The 13,602-nt window shown below is 36.0% G+C and overlaps 2 protein-coding genes across 3 annotated transcripts; one reads left to right on the top strand and one right to left on the bottom strand.

Moving 5' to 3' along the window:
* The first annotated feature begins 238 nt into the window (after window positions 1-238).
* Window positions 239-6,286, top strand: LOC110760020 (Outer membrane OMP85 family protein). Of its 2 annotated transcripts, none has more exons than XM_088255777.1 (11): window positions 239-544; window positions 749-815; window positions 912-950; window positions 1,189-1,333; window positions 1,538-1,696; window positions 1,790-1,860; window positions 1,940-2,018; window positions 2,124-2,239; window positions 2,766-2,913; window positions 3,370-3,439; window positions 4,327-5,683. In XM_088255777.1, the coding sequence occupies exons 1-11, from the start codon at window positions 511-513 to the stop codon at window positions 4,434-4,436; spliced, it is 1,038 nt and encodes a 345-aa protein (XP_088111903.1). In that variant the 5' UTR covers window positions 239-510; the 3' UTR covers window positions 4,437-5,683. The 2 variants fall into 2 exon arrangements, with proteins under 2 accessions (XP_088111903.1, XP_021817885.1); XM_021962193.2 differs by lacking the exon at window positions 4,327-5,683 and adding an exon at window positions 5,740-6,286 and having other exon boundaries at window positions 244-544.
* A 4,317-nt stretch (window positions 6,287-10,603) lies between these two features.
* Window positions 10,604-13,309, bottom strand: LOC110760027 (disease resistance protein RPM1). The gene has a single exon (XM_021962200.2). The coding sequence runs from the start codon at window positions 13,307-13,309 to the stop codon at window positions 10,604-10,606; it is 2,706 nt and encodes a 901-aa protein (XP_021817892.2).
* Between the last annotated feature and the right edge of the window lie 293 nt (window positions 13,310-13,602).

Here is a 13,602-nt window from a genome sequence, read left to right as displayed (position 1 = left end):
AAGTGCTTCTCTAGAAAACGCTTCCACGACCTAGAAACACTTCTAACATTTTCTGCCAAACGCTGTCAGAAGCGCTTTTGGTTGCCAAAAGCACTCACAAGTATATAGAAAACTTGTATTGATTGCCACAAAAATGATTATTGGCTTATCTAGAATCACTTCCAAACAAGACCTAACAGTACTTAGCAGCAGCAACAAGAAAAAAGAAAAACGAAACGAAAAATGCAATGGCTCTCGCTGGGTACCCACGTGCAGTTAGGAAAGACCAATGAAGAAGCAAAAGGGATAACAAACATTGGAAGCTAGGAACTTGCTACTTCCCCCAGAGGAGACGTCACCGAAATACCTTCGTCGCGCGAATTACACATAGGGCCAGAGACACTCACAGTCTCTCTCTCTCTCTCTCTCTCCGGGCAGCTTCTTCACTCATGCAAATGAGCAATCTCTGCGCCAGTCCTCAATTTCCATTCAAATTTTAATGGCTGATTAAGGAAACTTAATTGTAATGGGATGGGAGCCCAGAAGAGCATCCATGCTGGCAAAGGTGAGATGCTCAGTTTACTTGACAATCCTTCATTTCACCCACAAAAACCCTTAGTGCTTATAAACCCATAAAGTTTTAACTTTTATGCTGATTAATTTGTATGTTTTTTCTTTTTCTTGTGTGATTAATGGGTTGGTTCTGGATTTTTGTATCATTGTTGTTATTGATGATGCATAATGTGATCTCTTCTTTTCTTTTTAACAGCCAAGATTGATGTTAATGTCGATTTCACTCACAAGCTTTGTGCTTCATTGATGCTTCCTCCTTTGAGGTTGTTTTTATTTCAATCTCAGGACATTTTTTTATTTATTTATAAATTTACCTAAGAAGTTTCCCTCAGTGATTGATTCCTCTCTCTTTATTACAGTAATGGCAGTGGCAGTCCTCTCTCTCTGATAATTGGGAGGTGAGAGTTTGCTTTATTTAATAATTTTAGCATTTGAAGTTTGGGTTCTTCGTGTTTAAGGTTCTGGGTTTTCCCCTTATTTTGATTTGTTTTATAGACATATTCTAGGTTATGGGACATGCAATTTGGGTAAAGAAAGGACGTACCCTTATGAAACTTAGTATTGTTTTCCAATTTTTATTATGCTCTGATCGTTTTCCACTACTTGAATAAAACTATTCTGCTTTTATTATGGCAGTCTTTGCATCAAACATCCAAACTTATTCGGTGGAAGTGAGAAGCTTGATGTGTCATGGGATAAGGGCCTGTATGATTCTAATGTTTTAATGGCTTATAGAAGACCAAGACCTGAATGGCTAGCTCAACAGTCTTTTGTTGTCCAGGTTTTTATTTGTCCTTTGTGTTGCTATTATTTAATTTGGAGAATGTGAAAAATTATTAAAGAGTAATGGTAGTCTATTTTACAAACCAATTTCTCTATAAACCTAACCCAGTTATTAACTTGATGTAATTTTTTTATTTTTTGTATAGTTCTAGTAGAAATTCATGGTATTGGTATCTTAATATATATAACTTTTTACATCCAGCATTCTATTTCACCCGAGATAGGGGTTCATGGCATTCCCATGGACAATTTCTCACGTTCAGCTAGTGGAGGTGTAAATTTGTCTCGATTATCAGTAGGCATGGATTTGAATGAGCCTGCAAGTTCCAAATGGAGTAGCACAACTAGCATAAAGTTTGAGGTACCTTATTACTTTTTCCACTATGAGCATCCTTCGGTATTTATTTTCTTCTACAATTTCTTCCCCGATTTTAATTTAATATGTGCTATGCAGCATGTCCGGCCACTGAATGATAATGGCCAGTCTATGAGCCGAGATCTAGATGGATTTCCTGTCACATGCAGGTAATTTATGTTTTGGCACTTTATTTTATGAACAGTTTGCTAGACTAATGTTTTAAATCATAAGATGATTATTATGCAGTGGAAGTCCCCATGATAGCATGGTAATTCTAAAGCAAGAATCTCGGTATGCAAAGGCAAATGATCACAGTTTTTTTCATGTAAGATTTCTTCAAATCATGATAGATATAATGTGAGGTCTTAAATGTATACTTGATAAGTGAGCGATGAATGTGAAGCTAACGGGGAGTTTGTCTTGAATACAGTTCAGTCTGCAGATAGAACAAGGGATACCAGTCCTATCTAAGTGGCTAATCTTCAACAAGTTTAAGTTTGTTGCATCAAAGGGAGTCAAACTTGGACCGGCATTTCTCTTGACAAGGTGAGATAGTTCCCTGTTCTTTTGTACAGAGTTGATTGAGCAAGGGAACGTAGTGTTAATAGAAAGCAGAGCCTCCAATGGAAAGGGGGAAGCAAGTGTCCATGGAGCATTTGACATGACTCTAAAGTAGTCTAACACAATATCAAGTGTTAAAAGGACTTTGTAAAAGAGTATTATATGATTTCAAATTTTTGCAAGGTTTCAAAAGTAGGAACTAATCTTTTTTTCTTTTTTTTAATGATAAAAAAAAACTAGGAATCAATCCTTCAAGAAGGAAAAAAGAAGAAGTAAACAATTAAGGTTACCTTATACAATATGAACCGTGAAGCATATAACAGGGTTGGAATTAATTTTGACAAACAATTGTTTTTGCTGAACTTTAAGAATGGCCTAACCTGCTTCAGAAACTTCTTAAGTTTCAGTTTGTGAGTCAGATTCACAATCCAGCATATCTATGTGCTTTGTATAACTTATGGATAAATAACCCTGCCTCTATCTGTGTTACTCATACATTTTTCTCGGACAGAATGACAGGTGGTTCCATTGTAGGGGACATGGCTCCTTACCAAGCATTTGCAATTGGAGGTCTTGGCAGTGTGCGAGGGTATGGTGAGGGCGCAGTGGGGTCTGGTAGATCGTGCCTAGTTGCAAATAGCGAATTGACATTGCCTTTTGTATGTAATTCCTTCACTCTTTATGTGTTTCTAAGAATCTATTACATTTGTTGCATTATTTTATTAGCCTGGGAAGTCATTCTGGAATCAGTTGAGTTGTCTTCCATGATCATTTATCAACAAATACTAATTGTTCTAAACCAATAATTTTTTCTTTTCAATAATGCCTTATGGCTGAAACAAGACACTTTACAATCATCAAGTTGTAGCTCTTCATATAGATTTAGATTTATCACTCGCCTTACTAGTATCTGCTGAGAAATCTATCTGTTTCCTCAATTCTTTTGCAATAAATTGCTTATGAATTCTTGCAGAACTTTTTTTTTTCTTTTTTTTTTGTTGTCTAATAAAAATGGGTTACCTATTTCTTACGTTTTTTCTTTTGTAAATTTTCTTACTTTATATCTGAGATGAACTAGCACAAGCATTACATACAATGTTGCTTATTGTATTTAGAACAAGATGCTGGAAGGCGCTGTTTTCTTGGACTGTGGAACTGATTTGGGGTCTGCCCATCATGTACCTGGTGAGTTCAACTTTCACTTGGTTATATGTGAACTCTTTAACTTGGTTGTAGCCTGTAGGTCTCAGAAATTTAATTAGTCCGCTTTTTCAGTGTTTCAATAAGGAAAAGGAAATATAATGTAGGCTGTGATATTTATATCTTTGATGTCCTCTTCCGTGACTAAGAAATAAAGTTGCTGATCTTGGGGCCTGGTATAAAAACCTCATCACAATTGTAACATAGGCCTTTTCCCTTCAGGCCTTCATTTCTGAATAAGATCGATTATTGGGAGGTAAGGTGGTTACAGTACACCTAAAGCTACTGATTTTGCACATACCCCTGTTGCTGTCACCTCTTGGGCTTGGAACTAGTGCTGTTATTTGTGGAAACTTTGGGCAAAGAACTTAGGCTGGAATAGGTCTTGGGAAAGAACTGATGAGAGATCCTTTAGCCTTAGCTTCTTTTGACTATTGATTACAAGGCACTCTTCTGCAATTTGACTAAATGAATGGTCATTGACAATGTTGGGGGGAGGGAAAGAAATGGGAGTTTCACTAAAACACCCAAAATGGGGGTTGAAATTATAAAAAAACCCAACACCCAAAACACTTTATAAACACACCCAAAACCCATCATTACACACACACAAGACCCATTTATAAACACACCCAAAAAATATACAATTGTTGATTTTGGGGTTACTTTTGGGTGTGTTTCTATGTTTAAATAGTGCGTGGGTTTTTTTATAAATACATGTCTAGGATTGGGTTTATTTATAATAATCTAGAAAGAAATCTGCATCGCACTCCAGATTTCTTCCTTAAACCCTTTATTCAGGACCACCATAAGTACGTTAAGTTCTTTGAATCTCTCCTGGTATATTTAGTGACAGAACTCAGTTGTTGCAGGTTATCGAATTCTCCTACTAAGTTTTCAGAAGTCCCCTTATGAAAATCTCAGGCACAAATTTTTACAAACTCTTGCAGGTTATATTTCGTTTTCCTTCTTAGTAATCTAGGAATCAGTTGTCAGGTCAGCCTTACCTTCCAAGAATTTGGATGTGCATAAAACTTTATGATCAACCCCCATTAGATTCAACTGAAAGAACTTCCTGCACTTCCGTACCCTGCTCCTCGGGTGATTTCAATCTAATGTTGGAATATCCACCTTTGGCATTGCCTAAATATTTTTTTAACTCCAAGAATACTTCCTATCTTGTTCATTTCTCATATTTTTCCAGTTGACTATCCTCCTATCGGTTACGCTCTCGATCAGAGTTCTCCTCTACCCATGACTGGGTTTCCTAACCTTTTTTATTCATCATCCCGGTTAGCCCTGCCATTGGAGCACTGATTTGCTACTTATTTATCCAATACCACTCTCTACTTGACCCGTAGTCCTGTCCTGTTGATGATCTAAGTCTATTTCTCTTTAAGGATTCAATTTCTTGTGCCAAATCTGCCAGTTTTTCCCTTTAGCATTCAGGACATGCCTGCTCTAGTTCTAATTTCCAGTGACCTTGCAACAACAGTGCTGTTTCAGAACTCAAGCTAACCACTGCAACAAAAACATTGAAAGACAAGATTGAGTAAAGAACGAATTTTCTGTAGTGAATTTTTTGTTGCATGTTCCCGTCATTCTAATTTATATTTATATTTATTTAATTTGGCCTCTCTTTTTCAATTTGAGCAGTATTAACCCTGAAGTTTTCACATTGTTGTAATGTCCACATGTTTTCTTTTCCATTGTTTTATTTTTTGGGTGAAGGACAGCTAGTAACAAATAGCTCTTTTTTTCTCTGTCCATGTGGCCATGTAGACAAATCTAACAGAAGGTTAACATTGCAACGATGTGAAAATGTCAGGTTCTCTTTAATTGATTGGCATGTCAAACAGTACTCCACACATTGAGCTTTCTCTTTCTTTATTTTAGCTTGCCCTCAAATCGCTTGTAAATCACAATACATTTAAGTACTTTAGCCTGCCATAGCACTTCACCCAGCATACCAAAGTCAGGTGTCTTTCATATGGCAACTTCTTTCACTGATTGGAAATACTTGTGTATCACTTTTTAGCCCCAATAATTGAGTAACCCACACAACCTGCAAATTGATACAATTGTACGCCAAACCTCGTACAAGATTCATGTGCAAACTTACTACTTCTTGGGGTGATTATCTTGCTCCTGCTATTTCTTGACCATACTTAACCTTCTGTTTGTTATACGTGTCAGAATTTCTTTTTCTATTGTAATTGTGGTTCTGATTTCTTAATGTTGTTTCTTTGCATGGTTATCTTATCAATTCAATTTCGGAGTTTCAGGAAACCCAGCCGTGAGGCAAGGCAAACCAGGATCTGGAGTTGGACTTGGATACGGCCTTCGTCTCAAATCACAGTTTGGCCATTTTGTGGTTGATTACGCTATAAATGCCTGTCAACAAAAAACAGTCTATTTTGGCATCAGCAACCTGGCTTCATGAATGCTCCGTGGCCCAAGAAGTTGCAGATTTCACACTTCATCCGTCTCCATGTCCTATTTTCCAGCCACAGAGCACGGAGGCAGTATATACCAAATGCCATTCATTACTGATCAAGTGTTGGTTTCTGCAGAATCTTAGCTGCAGCTACCGAAGTTGTTCACCTCCCCAATTTGGGAATGAAATTGAAACTTCAAGAGCATTGGAAATAATTAGTCTTATTTCCTATTTTTCATTCAAATGATGAAATTAATTGGTAGAAATTTTTACAGGATAGCTTCTGATTTTCTTTAAAACATATACCAGATTTGGGTTGGGAAAAGGAATTGTTTTGTACAAATATGCCTCCCCATTATAGAAGATGGTTTAAATGGAATTGATTTTACTTGTGATCTCGTGTTGTTAGAATTTGTATGGAAGGATTTCATCTGATAGAGAGGTGATGAATGAACTCTTTCATTGATTTTACATTTTTCCCCCTCTCTGCTTGTGGACCAGTTTAGCTGAGTTTTGAAAAAGCAGCAGTAGTTTCTCAGTTGTCTTCGATAGTGTATCATCTTTGTACTAAAAACTAAAATACTTCTTCTGGAAACATTATGTGAGCTTTTAAGATTCCTTCTAAATGTCCATGTGGGGCCTATTTCTCATTCAATTTCAATCATCTAAACCGTCTATTTTTCAAATTATGCTTCTAAAAAACACTAAAATGACTACATTCAAATTAATTGTTAAATGTTTTCCAATTTAAATGTTTTTTTGCATAGAAAATCTATGAATGATGACTTGAAAAGTAAGTCAATGTGGAGCATATAGTCATTTTTTAAGATTCTTCTCGATTGCTCATTATGGGGTCTATTCCGCATTCATTATTCATATATCTTATTTGAAAATATTTGGACATTTGGACAAACTGTATAACTATTTAAAATATAGGTCAATTAGGGCATATTATGTGAGCTTTTGAGATTCCTTCTAAATGTCTATTGTGGGGTCCATTTCGCATTCTATTTCAATAATTTAAACCTTCTATTTTTCAAGTTACGCTTCCAAAAAACACTAAAATGACTACATTCAAATCAATTGTTAAATGTTTTCCGATTTAAGTGATTTTTTTATATATAGATAACCTATGAATGATGACTTTAAAAGTAGACTATTCACATCATTGAAATACAACGCCGATTGAACCCTACAAGGATGTCCTTTAAATAAGCTTATTTAAGTGACAACGTGACTTAAGCTAAACATGTTGGACAATTCATTTTATGTAGAGGGCTAGGAATATACATAAAGGTGCAAGGCTACTAAAATGAAAGGAAAAGTAATCACGATCGTGTCGTGAATTAGGAAAATTTAAATTCCGTGAAGATAATGTCAACTCATCATGCATGTCATATTGATAATTTCAAGGTTTGCAGGTTTGGAGTCATCTATGAATGATGATTTAAGGCAGTAAATATGGTTTACAAGGCAACCTGTTTATACTTGGATTTGGAATACTAAATCTGGTTACACAACAAATGCCTAATTTGAAAATATGGTCATATATATTTTTTTCACTTTCCTTTAATTCTCTACACCACCATTCATAATATTAATCGGCAACAAAATGAAATCTCTGAGTTAATTATTTTCCATAAAACCTCCTTGTGTCAATGTACCTGGATTTTAAGGAGATTTTATACTTTATATATAAAAAGCAAAAGGTGACCTTCTGTCTTCCCTATAAATATCTATGGCAATTCTCTTTCCTTTTCATGTGCATATCATCTCCTCTCTCCCTTGATTTGCTTTGTTGCCTCTCTTCTCCTTCTTTAGCTGTTACAACTTTTTCGAAAACATGCATTTTCTCGAACCGAAGAAATCTAGACATATAAAGCTGGAGAAAGAGAAAAATAGAGATTTTTGTAACGGCTAAACAAGGGAGAATAGAGGCAGTAAAGCACCACAAAGGAGAGGAGATTTTTCGACCAAAAAAAAAGAGAGGAGATCAAGAACATGTGGAATGGAAGTGAAAGATCCTAAGATTTTATAGGAAAGACAAGGTCTCGTTTTGTTTTTGACAAAGAAGACAAAACCTCGTTTAAAGTCATGTTACATGGCGGAGCTACCATGGGACCAGTGTGATCTCAGGCCCCCACTCCATTTTTATCTCTTTTATTTATATATTATATATGATATATAATATTATAATATATTAGATTAGTTTTAGGATATTTACCTTAAAATAAAATAATATATTAGGTTCTTTTTGTCTACAAATAAACCATAAAATTTCTTGATCTCCCTTCTACTCATCTCCCTTAAATCTTCTAAGTTAGTTTATGATATATGCAATATAAACTCCTAAAGTTTTAACCTTTTTTTCTCTTCCTCTTTTGTTTAAAGCTTTGTGAATTTTTTATTTTCATAATTTTTTTCCTTTATGTATGAGTTGGGTACCTTAATATTGTGCCTTATGAACTCTTTTTTTTTTTTTTTTCTTTTCTCTATTGGAATATAAATAAATAATTTTTAAGTCTTTAATAGTGTAGACGAGGAATTAGTATTTAATCAATTTAAAATATGAAATTCATGATAATTCATTTATGAAGAGAAGACAAATTTTATGAAGGGCCCTCTCTAATGTGAAATCCTGGCTCCGCCACTCATGTACATTGAGTAAAGGGAGCTTCCATTTTGTTTCCAATCATAAAATATGGTGCAGCAAATTAAAGAAAATTATGCTCAACTATCCATATGTAATTCATTTTTTCTCTAATTTGTTTTTCTTTTTCTTTTTTTATAAGATTTCGGCAGGATGTGGAGGTGGATTTCGACCAGAGATGTTTTACATATATAGACGCTTGGACTTTTGATGGTTAGAAGACATGTTATTTTTTTCTTTTCTTTTTTATTTATTTCAATTAAACGGATTTTGAATGTACTATTTTATCATCATTTAATGAAGTGTCTTTCTTTTAACATTTTTATTAACTATGGATAATTTATGGGATTTTAAATGTTTCACTTTTAAGGCATTGAAGATTTGGACCAGAGATGTTTTACAGATGTAGGTGCTTTATTTTGGGAATCAAGTAAAGGATTGACATAGATCTCATTGCACTCACCCTTACTCCATTTTCATCTCCACTTCAGAAACTATGGAACTTATTCTATAATTTTTCTTTAAATTTATGTTTATATGAATACGTTTTGTCCCTTATATTATGAATGATTTAATCTACAGGGAAAGCATCCACTAGAAAATTGGCTACCTAAAAATTTGTTGGACATAAAAGTTCTCTATACTATGTTTATATATAAAAATAAGAATAGAAAACCTTGGGAATTTATTGATAATTAATCACACAAGAAAAGAAAGAAAAGAACCCAATAATTGTTTTTACACATATTGTGGATAGATGGAAAACCAATAATCTTGCAAGATTACCTTATACATTGGACATACTCAAGTCTAATTATAAAATATAAAGCGACAAAGTTCAAATCTGATATGACAACTTCCATAAAAAGCGCTCCCGCCTCTCTTTCCATGACTCTTTGTTAAAAGTGCATTCTTTGTGGCATCAAGGCACTCCTCACAATAGATGCCAGAAAGATCACGAGTGTATTGTGTCGCACCATAAACTAAATGATGATTCCCAATAGAAAGCTCTCCTTGAGCATACATTTGTTGGTTACGAGTAGCTTCAATACATAATTTGGTTAATAACTGATTAACTTTATGATCAAATAACAGAGGAGCATTAAATGACTTGTTGTTTGTCAAATAAACCTCGTTAGTCATGTCTGGTACACCAAAGAAGTTTAAACTCGAGTACTTAAAAGAGGCAATCGTCGTACCGTATTATAGCTCCTTCTTTTTCATGGCATAGCTCGCGAAGCTTGTATGTTGCTCTTGTAACACATTTTCCGCAATCTGTTTGTGCGTGGGTGGTTTTACTCCAACATTTGGGCTGCCACCGTTCTCATTCTCACCTCTTTTTCATCTTCGTCGCATTCTCTAAGGTATTGTTGATTTTAATTACTTGGGTTTTGTTTCTTTTATTGTTATATAGTGTAGGAGTTTTAGATTTTGTGTTGCGTTTTGTTATTTCCAGGATGCCCATAATAAGTTTTAACGTCTCAAAGAATTAGAAGGGGTTGATCGGTGAGTTCTGAGGAGTTTGTCTTTAATATTTTGAAAATAAAGTGGATGGAGAAATAGTACAGATGGGTGGGAATAGTAGCACTCTGTTTAAAATGTTCTTGGACTTTTTAAACCACGTGGGGTGATGTAAACTAAGCGACTCTATATCATTAGTCAATCTGAAATTACAAACACAATTAACATAAAAGAGAGTACAAACACACAGAACTTCAAGTTATCGAGATACAGAGCAGCTGCCAATTGCTTAAGCGACAGATGCAAACTCGAATATTATTACATCCAAATTAAAACACACAAAACATATATATCAACTGCAAGTTATGATCATCAACTTGGGTATTATTTGATTTTTTTGTTGAAGGCAAACAAGAAGCCGATTCAAATCAGTCGTGGGCTACGCAGATGGTTAACAGGTTATTCCAACCCCAAACCGGGTAGAATCTTCAATTGCTGAACTTGTTTCTGAAAGACAAAAGTATTGTAATTAACAAACAGAACTTCAATGTATAATTTATATTTTGAAGTTTAGGAAAGTCAGTGCAACGATAGAAGATACTTACGTATATTTGTTACATCTCTCTTCGATGAGTAGCATCCTTGCATGATCCACACCTCCTTCTCGAATGGACTCTGCAAATTTCCCTGAAACACATTCAAATGTGTATCCTTGTAGTTTCGTAAGGTGCTCAATACCCTGTGGCAATGTATCTAATCCCAAGAACCTATAAATGCCGAAGAACTCCAGATTTGGCATCACCCCTTTTTCTATAGTCATCTTGTTTAATAATGAGAGATTCCTCAATTCCAAATACCTAAGCTTGACAAAGCCTCTACTGAAACACAACTCTTTCCCAACATAGGAATCATTAAGGCAAAGCGAAAGTAGAGAGGGCAATGCTTCAATATGAGGTAGTAAATCTTCTTCAAGTCCAGACCCACACAGATGCAAACATGTGAGACACTGGAGTGAACAAAACCAATGTGGTACTTTTTCCAGTTTGCCTATCAAGTCAAGTCTATCAAGGTAGAATGACGGTGAAGACAATGCATCAACTTGAAGAAATTCCTCTCCATCTCCTACTGATAAATACAAGTGGGAAAGGACCTTCATCTCTTGAATGGAAGCACATAGGTCCTTCTCGTCACTTACCTTGACATTTGTAATGCCAAGGATCGAAAGCTGGGTCATATTTCCAATAAGTCTAATAATATTTCCTTCTGATTCAATACATCCCAAAGACTGCAATTTCTTCATCTTACTAATACTTGATGGTAATTTTACCCCAACTAACTTTGAACCGCTTTTGGAATGACACATAATAAGATGGCGCAGGTTTATCAATTTGGAAATCCCTATTGGAAGTGCCTCTATATCTGTCCCAAAGAGGTCCAAGGTCTGAAGGTTGCGGAGCCGTCTTATGGATTCTGGAAGCTCCTTAATTCGAGTGTTTCTCAAATTCAAATATTTTAAATTAAACAAGTACGTTAGTTCTTCTGGCAGACGATCAATTGGGACACCCTCTAAATCTAGAACCCTCAACAATGTAGAGTCAAAAGGCAATTTCTTTGAGAAAGAGAATGAGGATACGCTAGTGGCAAAGACAAAAAAAGAACGAAGGTGTGACATACATGTGCGTGGTCCAATTTCTCCAATAGTTGTTTGAATTGACAAACGGAGGGCCCCGGTTTCTTCCATTGTTTCACTCCCATCAAGAACGACACAAAACTTTTCTTTTTCTGCTATAGACAGAGCAATCTCCCGCATAAGGTCATGCATCTTACATGCTGGTTGGTATTCTCGACACCTTTCCTGTAGCATGTTACGAAAAATGAGTTCCATAACATAGTTGTTTGCAACTTCTTCTGGTGTTACCCCTTTAACATGTTCAACAAATCCTTCGGCGATCCACAATCTAATGAGCCTTCTATTCATGATCACCTCATCTTCTGGGAAAAGGGAACAATATAGAAAACATTGCTTCAATCTATATGGCAAATCCTTGAAACTAAGCAACAAGATGCTCTTCATAGGTTCTAACAAAGAATTGTTTGTTAGATGCCAATTTAAGCTATTGTAGACTTTGGTCCAATCAGTAAGTGACTTCTTAGAAGACATGAGACCACTTAAGGCTACGTTTGCAAGAGGCAGACCTTCACACTTTTCCACAAGTTCCTGAGCTATTGGCAGAAGTTCCGGTGAACAAGATTTGTTATGATAACTTGAGAATGCTTTCATGCTGAAGAGCTCCCAAGCATCTCTCCTTTCCAGCGGTTGAATCTTGTGAACATGGCTTTCAACTCCAAAAGAATACGATCCTATGTCCTCTCTTCGAGTTGTAAGCATGACTCGACTTCCAAGTTGTTTATCTGGAAATGAAAGCCTTATTCTTTCCCAAAGATGGATATCCCACACGTCATCCAATACAACAAGGTACCTTTTATTCGCCAAGTAGTTAACCAAAATCTCAACCAATTCGATATAGCACATGGCTTTCATGTCTGCAGAGACCTCTTCCCTCCTTGCTTTGTGGAATTCTTTGATCAATCTTTTAAGTAAGTCTTCAATCACATAAGATTGGGAAACAGTAATCCAGGCGTAACATTCGAAATGTTTCTTGACTACCTCGTTGGTGAAAGTCCTTGCAACTAGAGTTGTCTTCCCTGATCCTCCCATCCCGACCACGGAGACAACAGTTTGATGTTGCTCTTTGTTCATCAGCCATCCCATCAACATTTTCTTATTGCCTTCAATCCCGACGAGTTCATTCTCCTTATGGTAAAGAGAAGACTCCGCTTGGTTCTGCACCCATCTGCGAATATCCTCAGAAGTACTTTTCCCTTCTACGGCTGCAGCACCACCATATCTCTCATTTCTCTCTGGAATAGCTCTAATCGTTCCGGAAATTTTCTGTAACTTCTTGGCTATTTGGCCCATATACCAAAGGTTCTTTGGAAAGTGAATGGTTTTGAGGAGCCACTTTGGACATCGACCGCCCCTTTGTTGCTTGTACATGTGATGCATGAATTCATCAATGATGTTTTCGACATCATTGGCCAAGTCTCGAATGCTTGCGACCCACGCTTTCTCTACTTCTGTGTGTGCTTTCTTGCCTCCGTCAGCATCCTCTAAGAAGGATTTCATGTTCACCAGCTCCTGCTTAATCTCATCAACTTGATCACGAACGCCCGCTATGGATGCTGCTTCGCTCTCAAGAATGCTTACAAATTTTTCAATGAAGAGGTCTGTTGCAACTAACACCATAATGGCCTTATTTTGGTATATGCTTAATCAAAATAACATATGTGGAATTGATTCTGGGGAGCAATCAATCATATGCATATTGGCAAAAGCATTTCAGTAACACAAAATTTAGTGAAACAAACAATTGATAAATGATGGGTTTGAGTGTCCAAATACATGGAATGGAAGAGAGAAGGTCCAACAACAATAAAATTCCATTTTGTTTTTTCTTTTCGTCAAAAGGAAGACATTTGGAAATAAGAAAAGTTGGTGCCTTGCCTTAGATAATTATAATGACCACGCAGTCTTGCTTG

Source organism: Prunus avium, chromosome 6 (assembly GCF_965620075.1).
Source record: "Prunus avium chromosome 6, drPruAviu1.hap1.1, whole genome shotgun sequence".
Classification (NCBI taxonomy): Eukaryota; Viridiplantae; Streptophyta; class Magnoliopsida; order Rosales; family Rosaceae; genus Prunus; species Prunus avium.
This window is presented reverse-complemented; position numbering and strand designations above follow the sequence as displayed.

Bases quoted from the DNA above. Each gene is read 5' to 3' on its own strand.
- LOC110760020 (XM_021962193.2), top strand. From the start codon at position 511: ATGGGAGCCCAGAAGAGCATCCATGCTGGCAAAG. The intron at 545-748 runs GTGAGATGCTCA...TCTTTTTAACAG, and splicing joins GAGCATCCATGCTGGCAAAG to CCAAGATTGATGTTAATGTC. The intron at 1,697-1,789 runs GTACCTTATTAC...TGTGCTATGCAG, and splicing joins CAACTAGCATAAAGTTTGAG to CATGTCCGGCCACTGAATGA.
- LOC110760027 (XM_021962200.2), bottom strand. From the start codon at position 13,309: ATGGTGTTAGTTGCAACAGACCTCTTCATTGAAAAATTTGTAAGCATT.